We start from the raw sequence: 14277 nt of genomic DNA on the forward strand, positions 1-14277 counted from the left end.
TATTTTGCACCTATTCGTAACATTTATTTAGATTAGTTATGTTCAATCAAACCCAGCGACCCGTAAAAATAAATCCTTATTCATCTCATATCGTCTGCTATGATCCCCTGACAATTTAGTGTGGACGGCAGATCCACGGCTGACGGACAGCATACGGCGCCTCTATGCTGTCAGTGTCTGGATATAGAAAGTGCCGCATGAAGGCAAAGGTTGGGAAATTTTATACAATCACGTGACGCCCATGAAGCTTATCTACGAGTCACAGGCCATTGGAGGATGCACAAAATGTACAGATGCTTTACGTTCTATATAAAATCCTTTGTAGCTAAGCTGAAAAAGATCCTAAATGGGGAACAAATGGACTAAAGCAGAGGATCAGTCACTGTATGTTCTGTCCTACTGACGGCCAACCATCAACGCTTTTACTGCTTTCACCAAAATGTTCATCCTTATTAAGCTTAAACATTTTTGAGTGAAATGAAAAAATCTATAAAAGTATGTCTATGTACTGTATATATAGATTGATTCATAATAGCCTGCATATAGTCCATGTTGTTATGTGGAATACAGTGAATGCACGTCAATGGGAGCTGAAAAAAATAATAAATAAAATAAAAAATTAACGCTTTAAAGCAGGTACAGTTCGGTAGCAGAAACACGAACTGGCCCTCAACACACCATTGCACATGCACCAATGACAGATAATGTAGTACAGGAATTAGCTGAATCTAGATGAGTGGCAAGAGCTGAAGGGAAGTGGTTGAACCAAACCAGGAGCACAGCGAGCAGGGCGTGAAAAAGTGGCATTTATCTGAGCTGCTCAGCAACACTGGGAGTCAAAAACGCAAGAGATTGTACTGTTGACTCAATGAATGGCGTGATGGAGATGGGAATACGGAGGAGGACGAAGACGAAGGATGGCTGGGGCCCGAAAAATCGGGTACCTGAAGAAAGAAAAAGGATAAAAGACCAGGAGGGACCGTAGAGGAGCAGACGCTGGGGAGAGGGAGACAAGAAAGATCGTGATGGCTACTAGAATAAAGGGTATTCATCTGGCAAGTAAAACAGAGCTAAATATAGAGTTAAAGGATAGTGAAGTGAGCTGCGGTTGAAGGGAACAAGAAGAGTTAAGCAGAAGACAAAAAAGACGGGATGAGAGAAGATACATCTCCAGGGTACAAAGGCTAGAGCTGGCTAGGAATGGATGATGCTAAATGTGACAAGACGAAGCGACCAAAGGGGGTCCATTAAATGTTAATGGGAACAGGGTGGGGTAGGTGGTGGTGGGGGGGGGGGGGCTGTACTGGAGGCAGGAAGAGGAACAGATTGTGTTTGCAAGAAATCGTTGGTGTGGTATTTCCGTGCCAGCAGTCAAAGAACTCACAGTGATAGATTTCCAGGGAAGCCGAGTCGAAAAGGGCATGTTAGCGTTCGTCCCGCGTCCCTGGCCGCATTAATTCAAGCGCTAATTCCCGCGAGGGGGCGCGCATCGGCAGCGGCGTGCACACGGGCGCGTGTGGAGTGGATCATGCTCTCAGCCTGGCGGCGGCGTGAGTAAGCGTCTCCCGCTGCCACTCGGCGCTTAACAGCGTATGACACCGTGGCAGCGGTTCGACGCTGCGGATCCCTGGAACCGTGCAAAGACACAAGTAGGTCATGCATACGCACACACACACACACACACACACACACACGCAGGGATGCACTCCTGGACATGGCAGCGCCGCGGACTTGGCCGCCCCTCGTTAGCTTGGGTGGCTCAGTTAGCAGAGCAATGGTCCATGAAACCCAGGGTCAGCGCTTCAACCCCCGCTTCCTCCTGGAGGTGTCCTTGACTCAATGTGCAGCTGACCAACAATTTCCTTGCATGATAATGGAAATTTTGAGACATCAGCTATGGTCTCATTGCAGACAGCAGCTTTTGCGATGGGCAGTAGGAATAAAACTTCACCAGAAGCTGTTGGAGAGAAGTTCCAGGACTGATGACCTCCCAGTCTGAATGATGAGCCCGGCGCGGGTGGAGGTGTGCGGATGCCGCGCTGCAGGGCAGCGCTGTTACGGACTCTTGAATCAGAAGCAAAGCCTATTAATCAGCATTTGTCCATCTGCCTTAAGACGCCGCAGAGATTTAATGAAGTGAAGGAGAAAATGTGCAGTAAAGGACGGGCGTGATTAACGGGAGGCCCGGCGTTGGAATCAGTTATAGTAATTTAAATTACACAGGGAGCTTGGTGGAGTTGGGCTTTAACCACCTTAATCATTAATAATTAATGCCAATTTTGTCTAAACACTGCTTTGGAAACAGATGTGTTTCTGTCAGCTCTTAGCAAAGCTCTAAAAACTTTCTTATTACACGATACTGAGCATGTTTTTTTATTATTTTTTATTCTACCTGGAGTTTTTTTAAGATATTGATTTTCTTGCCCATTTCTTGCTGCACCTTCTTCCTCTCTTCTCATTTCCATTGTTAGTCACTGGACCGCAGAAAGTGTGTGTGTGTGTGTGTGTGGGGGGGGGGGGTCTGTACTGTATGAGTGTGATAAAGTGTGTGAGGTGTCTGTGAGTGTGCGGTGGGTGGAGAGACACAGAAAGAAGAATCTGTCACAACCGGGCGCAGGTGAAGTGCTTGCAGTCCATTGACTGTGACAGAAGAAGCAGCGGAGGGGGCTCGATAACGTGCTCCGTTACAGGCGACGCGTGCGCGGGAAGAGCCACGCGGGACAACGGCAACCACAGGGCAGCGTCCCGGCGCGTACAGGAAATCGATACAAATATAAATGTGTGAAGTGTACGTGTCCGTTTGTAGGTTACTGATTTACAGGACTGATGCTGATGCTGGAGTGATTTATCACGGGTCCAGCAGGGTTGTACTGGATGTGTGTGGGTGCTTCTGTGTGGGCTGCCGGTGATGATGTCAGCGCGCGTGTGTGTGTGTGTGTGTGTGTGTGTGTGTGTGTGTGTGTGTGTGTGTGTGTGTGTGTGTGTGTGTGTGCGCGCGCCCTCCCACCGCCCTCACGCTCTCGCTGCGCTGAGATAAAAACGTCTCATTGAACGAGGTAAAGAGGTAAAGCGTTCACGTGCCGAGCTCAGCGTTCAACTCCAACTCCAACTCCATGGTTGAATACTGTTAACTAAGCATGTAGCATCTCTGCCACATGCTCCAGTGCAGCACCCAGTTCCACTCCCTGTTGCCTGTTTCTCACTGATGTAACATTGGGCTGGGTTAATGCAACAGGCCCTTTAAATCATTAGCAAAGACCATTAATGAGTCTGGCGCTTAGAAGCCCCCTGCAGACCGGAGACTGTGTGATGTGGAGGGGATGAGGCCACTAATTCTCCAAAGTGCCCTAATAAGTAGAGGATTAGCAAAACGTTCCATTAGCTGAAGCCTTGATGATGCTAAGCTAATGCGCTATCGCTGGCCTAAAGCGGTATTTACAGTAGCATGACCACTAAGAGGGGTTGACGCTATATGGTGAGATTAAGCTTAACTTTTTAAAGAAGCAAAGTAAACATTCAAATGCGGAAGAAAATGCACAGAAAATGGAGTTTTACATAATGTATGAGTCAAAAAATGCCCAGCTGCACCGTCACGCATGCATGTGCTCAGATGTTCCATTCAAGTGAACGTAAATAGGAAATGAATACTGAGCTTATTGGCTTCAGGAATAAAAGCCATGCCTAAGCACTTAGCTGCGACTTAGTGAAGTTTAATCATATATTGTTACACTTTAATTAATTCCTCAAAATGTGAACTTGCACAATGGCCAGTCAGATTGAAAGTGCTTCAGCTTCTACTCATTACTCATTTACATCAATGCACGAGGAACCGGTTGCCTGAAATAACCTTTTAGCGATTGCTTAAAAAAGAAAAATCACCCCTAACGGTCTGTTTCCAATTAATTACAAAGGGGGATTTGTGTTTATAGCGATTGCCTTCGATTCAGATTTATGCCACTGAGCAGCTTTATGTTTGAGCAACAAAGACAGTCTGACTTCTGGTGTGCAGGACGCTTCGAAACCCTTTTTGTTCCTCACAAATGCAGCGTGACTGTTGGAGAAAATTACAGTTTCACATGAAATTAGTTTAGGACGACTTGTACAACTTAAATTAAATCACCGATACTTGAACTATGTAATTAAACATCGGAAGCAATTAAGCAGACACCACGTCGTGGTGCCGTCATTAATACACTGACAAACACTCGCATACTTTGGTTTCTTACGGTTTCACAATCTATCCCTTGGACATCGTTCGTTATTAGCTCGTTTTCATGCACAGCTCACAGATACTGTGTGATATCGTATTGTGTAATTATTGTGTAGCTGTGACTGAGGCTCTGATGTTTTCTTTTCACACGCATGCATAGATACATACAGTGTTTTATTCTGCCTTTCTCAGCACAGTGAATCTGTCTCCTCATTTTTTCCCCCTGGAAACGTTCTCTGGCTTTTTTTTGCAGTGTCAACAGATTAGTTTGTGTGGTATTATACAGCCCGAGTGTGTGTGTGTCTTAGATAGTGCTTTCTTGTCACCTCTTGTGCAGATGTCTGTGTGTGTTTGTATTTGCCCCAACTTTTTCCACCACTTTTTCTCGTACCCACTGACTCCCTGACAGGGGTTTAGTCAGCCAAAAGTGAAATAAACACCTAAGTCGAGTGCTTAGCTCACGATGAAGGATGCGGCGAAGAGCAGCGCGGAAGCAGAAGTGAGGGATGAAGTGAGGATCAGGATGGATGAGGGATGAAAAAAAGAGGCGGAAAGGACATGGGTCAGATTGTTGGTGGCCATGTGGATAGAAGTGGATGTTGGAGGCGAAGGGAAAAGAAATGAAGAGGTGATGAATAAAGAAATGGACGGAGTGAGGGAGGGAGGAGGAGAGATGGATGTTTATGTTGCCATGAGGGTAAACAAGGGGGTGAGGGAGGAAACAGCTGGTGATTAAAGATGGTGAAAAAGATTGGTGGGTGGAACGGGGAAAGGTGCTGAAGAAGGGAGGCTAGAAAGGGGGTGGAAGAGGAAGGCTGATGACTCCACAACTGAGGGCGCAGAACAACATTCTGCGGCGCTGCAAGGCAACTAAAATGAAAATCACTGCAAGACCGCAGCTCTGAAATGATTGGGACTGAAAGGTAAGCACTCAGAGGGGCTGTTGTGGACAAGGAGGGAGATAACAGGGGAGTGGGTTGAGAGGGTAGGAGGTAGAGGTGTTTTTGACAGCACTAGAGGCCTCGGAAGTATGAAAGGTGGAAGAGAGGAAAGGGGGATGAGATGAGCGCAGATAGTGTCTCAGAGCTGTGCAACGTTTAGGCAGCGAATCCTGAACCACTGCGGGACTGTGGACAGAGGAGAAAACGAATAAACTTTGATGATCTGCTGCGCTACATATTATATTATCGCCTACGAAGTGACCTGCAGGTCCGTCCATAACGTGAGCGTCCACGCGACGGTGCCTGTTACACTCCGCGATTAAGGCCTGACTTAACTTTGACTGAGGGGCCAGAATAGTGCTCGCTGTCAGCAAAGAATTCCCTTTGTCGTGTTGAAAATGGAGGTTTGAGGGGAGCGAGGCCGAGCAAACGCATCACTCATTGAGGCTTCTGCTCAAAAGGCCATAGAAGGATTATGATGCATTCGCTGTCAGGTCATAAACATCAGGCGTGTTTGTCTCTCAGGATGTATTGCCATTGCACCGCACACCTTTCATGTTGAATCCTCATGCTTCTACTGTGTACAACTGTGTAATACTAAGGAAAATGTTTCCTTTTCCTTCCTTATCTATTAGTCAGTGCTGCAGTGTGATGACCTGTAGAATAAGAATTAAGTGCTTTGGTGCACGCGTTGCACAAATAATTATCTGGATGAAAAATGTGACGCTTGTAAGGGATATTTTTTTTTTACCACTGCCGACTCTTGGCGTCAAATGAGAAGCAGGACGCGATTCTGAAACCTAACGTACTCCTCCTTTCTCTCCGTGCAGCCTGTGAGCTGATGAACCGCGGCATCCTGGCTCTGGTCAGTTCGATTGGCTGCATGTCAGCGGGCAGCCTTCAGACCCTGGCCGACGCCATGCACATCCCCCACCTCTTCATCCAGCGCTCCCCGGCGGGAACACCCCGGTCCGCCTGTCCGCCCACCAGCCGCGTCGCCGGGACAGACGACTACACCCTGATGGTCCGCCCACCTGTCTATCTCAATGAGGTCATCATGCAAGTGGTGTCTGAGTACAGCTGGCAGAAGTTCATCCTCTTCTATGACTCCGACTTCGGTAAGGCCATGTTGATGGAGGCTCTGTGTGCTTCAGCAGACGCAGTAGTAGGCAGCGTAATGAGGACGGCTCACTGGAACGCAGTGGGTCTGCAACTGTGGAAGTGGAGTTGCATGGATTTGGTTCAGGCATCAGAGAAGTAATGGACTTACGGTTAATCAGCCCATAATGGAAAATGGAAATATATGCATATTCACATGTTGTTACGCACGTATAAAAGCAGCTTCCTCAGGATCTGCACTGTGTTCTCTTAGCCTGCCTCTGTCTCCTCTCCCTCCCTCTTCTCACTCCATTAACTCCAGCATTAGACTTAATGTTATGACATGCCATGTCTCTTTCATAAAGTGCCACAGTGTTTCTGCAGCTCCTTACAGCATCATCCCTCCATACAGATGTATTTTTGCTGTTTTCTGTGCATGCATCAGTTTTGTCCTGACCCAAAGTTGTCTGGTTCCTGCCTGTTTATTACAATGCTCATAATGGGTGCATTTATTAACCAGACAGTTCTAATCCTTTGACCATTATATACAGTGTAGAATGAATGACAGGCCAAAACATTTGAGCATCTCGGTGAGGCCGCAGATGGGTTTTCAGTGATCGAGCTCTGAGGGTCGGCGACCAGGGCTGACGTTCAGGCCTCAGCAACAGAGGGCTGCCACTGTACGTAGCCTAGAAACATGACAAAGAGCAGCTGAGAGACGGCACCTCTTGAATATGGGTAAAGCATAAGCTGCACGTGCACCTCGTCACTCAGCTGCCCTCCTCTAGAACTACGGATGTCACACTAGCTATTAGCAGCTAATGATAAAAGCTAATGTGCATAGAGGTATAGCACGTAATAGTTTTCTGCATGAGGTTTTTCAGTGTTGATTTACTTCTTATGGCCTTAATGAGGCCCCGTTTCACTCATTGCAGTCAATTACCACAATTAGTGAGTTGTATGCATTGATCTGCAGTGTGGTTTCTGCAGCGGAATCGTTTTGCAATGCATTCCGCAAAGTCAAACTCAATCTTCTGAGGCATCGGAGCATTTTATCATCGTATCGAATATGTCATATCAAAGCATGTTCTAACTAGTGGGCACCACCAAGCTGTTTGTATTGAATATTGGCTCTGCTAATCCCTCACCTCCGATGTCAGTGCAGTAAACAACACCAATATTTAGCTCTGAAAGAAGAACTCATGCTCAATAGGTGCATTAGTACATACAATACTACTAAATACTAGTATGTGTTACATTATTGGCACAGTTTTTCTTTACCATGGTACACAAAGTGAAGTGACAGGGGCTTAAAACCCAGCACAGCGAATGCATTATGACTCTAATAAACATGGATTAATGAGTAAAGGAAAAACATGCTGAATATGGATTTGACAAGGCCTCTTTTTAACGAGAGCTCCTATTTTGTGCTTTATTAACATGCATGTGCTTAAACTCAAGTTCATTTGCGGAAAGTTATTTGCATGATTTGTTTGGTCAAGGCCTTTTCTCGTGTACAGAAATCCAGCAGCTGACATAGTTGTGGTTGTTTTTTTTTTTCATTTGCATCAAGGTTTTGTGCTCCAGTGAAAGCTTCTTTTATAAAACTTGAGGTCAACTTCTTTTAAGCTGCATGCAAATTAGCATCAAATGTATTCATGCCTGCTGGGGAAAGCCTTTCACGCTAACCTTAATCTAACCTCGACTGAGGCCCAAAGTACGAACGGCCACTTTTAATTCTTTGTTTAAACCAACCTGTGATCAAATAGTTAAACCTGAATATGAATAGTTCCCCTCATACATAATATTTACAAAATAGCCTCCACATGTAGGCACACACACCACCAACCAGCATCTCCCGTTCCCCGTCTCCCCCTCTGCGAGCGCTGATTCAGCACATGGATCTTCTGGGTTTTAGCCGCGCCGTTCTCTCTGCCACAGAAGGCTCTTTACAGATATCACCATTGTTCCCTAATGGCCTCACCCCGTGTTGGAGGAGAGAAGGAGGGAGAAAGCGAGGAGACAGAGATGGCCTTTTAAGATGATAGCACGGTTCCCAAAAGGCGCAGTCCCTGCACAAGGAAAGTTCTTTAGAGCACAGACAGTTGAGCGTGTCCCCTCAAATGAAGCTGCGCTGCAGCCGCTCCAGGCCCCATTTTCAGCTCAACTGGTGCGTTTTGGACACTGACAACACATGTTTTTCACTCCATTATCTCTGTCTCGTAGTTTGTCTGTCGCTCCTCCGTCATCCCTTCATTTGAGCCTTTCTCTTTTTTCCACGGCTCCTTTTCAGCGTTTCCTCAGGTTTCTTCCTTGCGCTGTAAAACCTGCTCAGCGACAGTTGAGCTGCTGCAGTCTGTTGAGTGGCAGCAGCACTGGCCTTGATGAGTGAATGAGGGGAGCGCCACTCACTGAAAACAACACTGTTGACATTAAGACCATTTGTTTTGTTTTGCTTTTAGCCAATGACAAGAGGGACAGAGGCACAATCGTAAAAGGTTTTAGCTGCATGAAATAAACCCTTTTAACGTGTGGCTTGTTGGGTTGCCAGTTACCATAAAAGTGCTGATATTCTGAACACATGCACTTTGTTTAATAAAGGTGAAAGTGAGCGAGATAATAAAAGAGCACGTACAGGAAGCGACTTGTAAAGAGCTGGCTCAGCAGAAATCATCACCTGCTTATACTGTAGATAGTAATGAAACTCACTGAACAAAGAGTCAACTTAAGGCTGCTGTTCATAACCTGCATAGTGTGCGTACAGTACCGGATTAATGCATGTGGGAAATAAAGCTGCATGTCAATACAAATATGTGCATTTGGACCATTTCAAAACAAACTACAGGTGGATCCAGAATAAACGTGTCTGGGTGCAGTTTTTTATGCTCAGCCTCTATGGTCCATTTACTTTCCTGTGTGACTGTAGACATTTCAAATAGTGCCACGTGGTCCTTTGTAGCAACGCAGGCTTGACTTTTTATCAAACTGAAACGTTTGCTGTGACCCATTAGGTGCAGGACAAATTGGTGATGGAGCAGCTCACTCATCAACAAGCCCAGTCTGGACAAATCAATAGATGAACGTCTGGTCTCTGTCTATTTAAGCTGCACATGCAAAGTAAATATGAAGGAAACAGTGCACGGTCAGCATCTGGATAGCATATGAAACACACACAGACATATGTACAGGACCGAGCTCTGGACAGATGAACTAGACAATCTAACATTTTATTGTTTGACTCCTGATATTATATTTATCGCATTAATTGTTTAGACTCTATCTGTATTTTGGGATGACTCAGAAAAACCCAAGTAGATGTGAACATAAAGAAAGCAATGAGCATGATGTTGTTTATAGGGAAGGAGAACAAGGAATGATGGGAGGGGAACACATGAATCTTTTTTCGTCTTCACTCTAAGCCCAGAGATGCCGCAGGTGAGAAGACTGGTGGGAGGTGAAAAATACATAAAAGCAATGCCAAGAGAAACATGGGAAAGTTGATGATAAAGGCAGATTCGGGGGTACTAAGGCAAACAGGTATACCCATGAGCCAACATCTACAAGCTTTATACAGGGAGGTCATGTCTTAGTTTGTCTTCTCCAGAGTAAAATCGTTCAGAGAGCAAGAGGGAAAAAGAGATAAAAGAGGTCGAGCATATATAAGAGAAAACAAACAGTAAAGCGAAGGGGGATAGGGACGGAGATCTGAAGGCATAGCAGATTTGGTGGGGCAGAGTAAAAGCCAGGCAGGCGCCAGATAAACACAGAGCAACTTAGAGGGATGTAAAACCTTTTACAAAAGAGTGCGACCCCAGAGTAGGAGTTTACGTCCATGGAGGAGCAGGTGAAACATCCAAAAGTAGCTTTACAAAGACAAAGGAGCCTGATCACAGGTCGTGTTTGGCCTTCGAAGGACCCCTACGTCACGTCCCAGCAGCCTCAGTAGCAGCAGCATATCTGTATATTCCAGGCTAGATTCCTTCAGGATGTGTTCATCACACTTAATAGAGCGGTGGCGACACAAATGTCTGTCTGAAATGGTTCTGGCGGCCGGTTGGAGAGCTCCAACGCGTCCAGGATCGCATCAACCCGCTCCAGCGGTGTCACTCTCAAATAGTGCACGTTTTGGAGGAAAACATGCTTCCCTCCAGACGCCTTCAATACCGGTAATCATCCCATAGCAATCCTGAAAGTGTCAAATCAGCTTAGGGCTCAGCAAGGTCAAGATCAATATTTGTCATAAATTGAAAAGGAAAAGAAGAAGCTGAGGGCCGTGAAGGGGAGTTTAGGCACTCAAAGAATGTGAGCGGAGGAAAAAAAGCCGCGTGGGATGTGATGGGGGATTAAAAGCCAGGACAGATTTGGGAGATAGGTGCACCTTAAAGGTTCCAAGCCTTTTTTCCCAAGCCCTCCCGGTGGGAGCTCTGGTAACGTGAAGCCTGGAGCTTTGAGGGAAAAAGAGTGAAGGAGCGAAAGAGGAAAATAAAGCAGAAGGGGTGGACAGAGGCAGCGCGTAGATCTGAAGGAATAGATGATTCTCAGAGCACTAGGCAGTGAGGAAGACTACTGATGCTGTGGGGCCCGAAGCATTTCATCTTGTGTACAGGTAGACTTCCCAAGTTTAGGTTTAGATCGTGAGGGACGGCTCCTCTGAAATATTCAGCCACGGCTGCGGAACTAATTCTTTAGGCCCCGACTTAGGGAGAAAACAGGCCTCCATTCCATTTTGCGGCTCAGGTCATATTTTCAGAATCATCGCCTTTGAGCCGTACTACACTGAACCGCCCGGGGCAGGGATAAGGAGAGGCAGAGTTAAAGGGCAGAGGGGGAACACAGAGCAAATGGATGAAGATGCGGGTCTAATAGCAGAACTGGGTGAGAGGCAATAGCACAGACGTATTTGTACTTGCTATTTGATGCCTGTAGTGGACTGCTGCTTTATGTCATGTAAAACGCTCTGCAATTAATTAATTTTTAAACCCGACCCCACTCACCTTGCCCCAGTCCTGCATAGGCCTCTTCTACCACTTAGCGAAAGCTCTGTATCCCAATGAGTTTTATGCCAATCACTGCCAATGTCAATGTGATAGCTCAGCCGAGCCGCTACTGTGGAGGGATGGATCGATGGGTAGAGATAACCTCCTTCTAAAGTCACTGCCAGTTAATCTTGGACGTTGCCCAAGACGTTCTAACAGAAAAATACAAGCCCGGTCTTTAAATGCCTGGGGCAGAGTGAAGAAGCTGGAATCAAAGCAGGACAGGACTGCAAAAAGGCCGTAAACTGTGAGGAAAGATCCAAAGTGAAAAGTGTACAGCTCCAGAGCTGAGCACTTTCTTTAATTTTGAAGGTGGATCCGATCTGCAAGCCAAGCAGCGAGAGCGAGAGGGGGAGAACAGGGCACGGGGGAGGGTCTGACCGGCAACCGGGGAATCGCTGCGGCTCAGCCTCGTTTGCAGATGTTTGATGTTTCACCTTCACTCTTCAAGCGGATCTGTTAACACCTCCCTTTGCTCCGTTAGAACATTTCAGTCCTTCACCAAGTTCGTATCAGTGGTGCCGTTTCCTCTGCCATGCTCCTGTGGAAGGAATGTTCTCAGCGCCGACTTGTTTTAAAGTATATTTTCAACATTTACTCCAACACATGGCCTAAAGCCCCCAGCATTGGTTCGTATGGATGAGGAGCCATCACAGAAACACTAGTCCGCGGTTTGAATTTGTGCGCTCGTAAAAAACTGTCTCCAAAACGGGGCAGAGGAGCCGAGGGAGGTTCCAGGTGGGAAGAGAACGCGATGAGGGGAACGCGAGCGGGTTCCTCTGCTCAGACGGAGAAGCGGCCCCGTACATGCAGGTGAAATCCCAGCATGCCGCCGGCTGCTACGCTACATTAACGCTACCGTTGGCTTTGCGGGGAGGGGGGGGTGGGGTGGAGTCTGGAGCAGAGATCTTTACCATACAAACCTTGTTTCATAAGGAATAATGGGGGCCGTTGCAGATGATTGCGTTTGCTTTGCATAATGCATTTTAGTTCCACTTGTATAACACTTGAAAGCCATAATTCACAGTGGCACATTCCAAGGTGGGAGATGGAGCTTTAAAAAGGAAATCGCTATTATCCTCCTCAGTGGAGCCCGGGTTTATTGTATCATTTGAATCTTTATGTTCGTTAATATGAGGCAGATTCTGGAAAAATTTTGCTGGATAAACTTTTTTTTTTATATATTCATGTTGTTGCAGTGTTGGAAACTCAACACACTTGGAAACGGCGCTGGTCCTGAGAGGAAATAAACGTTATAAATAAAACATAAATGGCTGAAAACAACAGTCGTAGCTCAGCTGGTTTCCTGCACCACAAAAAAAGGGATTCATGCAGTCGGCTTCATGAGTTTTCCAAATAATACTAAGGCTAATTAATATAAGTTTTTATTAGACTTAGCAGTGAGTAAGCTGAGGACCCTGACGGGGGGGGAGGGGCTGAAGTGATGGGTGATCATAGGTTTAATGGACCGGTGCCGTGTCCGTCTCCCAGAGGAACGCCTCTCCAACAGATGGTCACCTGGTGGCAAGGTCGCCGATCGGCGCCTCCCGTCTCGTCTCCGCCGCGGCGTCCTGAAAGCCTTTGATGGAAAGCAGCCGACAGCCAGTGGCCGCCGCCGCCGCCGCCGCCGCCGCCGCCACCGCGCGCTCCACCCGTGTCCTTTGAACAGCAGGAGAGAGGAAATCAGCCAAAATTTGGTGGAGGGAAAACGGATGCGTTTGACTATTAATGTGTAAAATTGGACCGGGGCATGTCTACATTTGAAAGTCAATGAGGTTTTTTTCTTTTTTTATATCTGAATAGCAGATGTAAAATAAAACATTCCTACACGGAGGAATCTCATATATCACTGCAGAGAAGAACTGCTTACAGTTTACAGATGCAGTTTCTTTGCTTCATGTTTTGTGCTATACAGAACTGTACTTTACATTATTTTCTTTCTTCAAGTAACATTAGGTTTTTTTTTTCATCTAATTATTATTTTGGCAAATTAGTATTTTTCATATTTCCCTCATGTTACAGTACCTCTGTGTATGGTGTAGTGGTTACAAGTCAAAACTTGAGAAAATGATGTGTATAAGAACCAGCAATCGGGTCCGATGCTCATGGAGTTTTCTACGTTTTTAAATTCCTTCTACTTCTGTTGACAGCTTTTTGTATTTTTGTTGATTTAGAAAAGCTTTACAACCATAGCGAAGGTAATCAGAACCTTTTTCGTAGAACACTGGCAGCACTGATTACACTTAGCACTAAATGGCAGCACCATCGCTGGGATGAATATGGAAATCACGAGCTTCCAGTAACAGTGGTGAACGTCTAGTGTTCCACGATTCAGGATGGCGGGAATAAATGCGGTTCTGCTTCATTGTGGTCAAAGTCACCGTTATCTTGGATCAGTCTTCTGTGTGATCAAGTGACCTGGCTTCATTTTAGACCCGATTCATGTTTGCTGTTGTTTGATAATGCAGTTAACAATAATTAAATCTATCACTGCAGATGATAATTTCTGCTAATTAATAACAGTAATTAGGTTTTAATGGCTTAATCGGTCTTTGCTCCTGGCCAGATTAGCACAGGGTTGTTTGCCCATTAAAGATGTCGCTGCATGTCTCCATTAACAAGTTGATATGGATTGACTCAAATAATAATTATTCTATGGACTCAGTGACACATACAGAGAATCTGAAATGAGTACAAATCTACCAACTTTAAAACTCTGTGGTAAACAGGACGAAGCCCCCCCACTGTTTTTCTCTGGAGTTGTGCGATGTGTCTGAAAGTCACTGCTGTAAACATGCAAACAAGTGGAAACACAGTAAATAAAAGGAAATGACCCGCTTCCTCCCACTGGCCTCGCTGTCGTCTCGCTGTACGGCCTGAGTGACGACGTTCAGGAATGCGAGTCAGCGTTTTCGCGTCCACGTGACTGTTGCACATCTGACTCAGCTTCGGACTGGAACCCAAGCTCCGCCGGCGTCTCACCGCGTCTCTA

General features: G+C 46.1%; 1 protein-coding gene across 7 annotated transcripts in view; it reads left to right on the top strand.

Annotated features, from left to right (window-relative positions):
* The window catches only part of grid2 (glutamate receptor, ionotropic, delta 2), a 299555-nt gene that overhangs the window by 160231 nt on the left and 125047 nt on the right, over positions 1–14277 (top strand). For all 7 annotated transcript variants that reach the window (XR_008695665.1, XM_055511913.1, XM_055511912.1 and 4 more), the window contains one exon: positions 5982–6269. Coding sequence is in view for 6 of the 7 variants with exons in the window: in XM_055511913.1 (XP_055367888.1) it covers positions 5982–6269 (288 nt within the window). In the remaining variant the exon portion in view is untranslated. The remainder of the gene's footprint in view (positions 1–5981; positions 6270–14277) is intronic.

Source organism: Betta splendens, chromosome 9 (assembly GCF_900634795.4).
Source record: "Betta splendens chromosome 9, fBetSpl5.4, whole genome shotgun sequence".
NCBI classification, from domain to species: domain Eukaryota; kingdom Metazoa; phylum Chordata; class Actinopteri; order Anabantiformes; family Osphronemidae; genus Betta; species Betta splendens.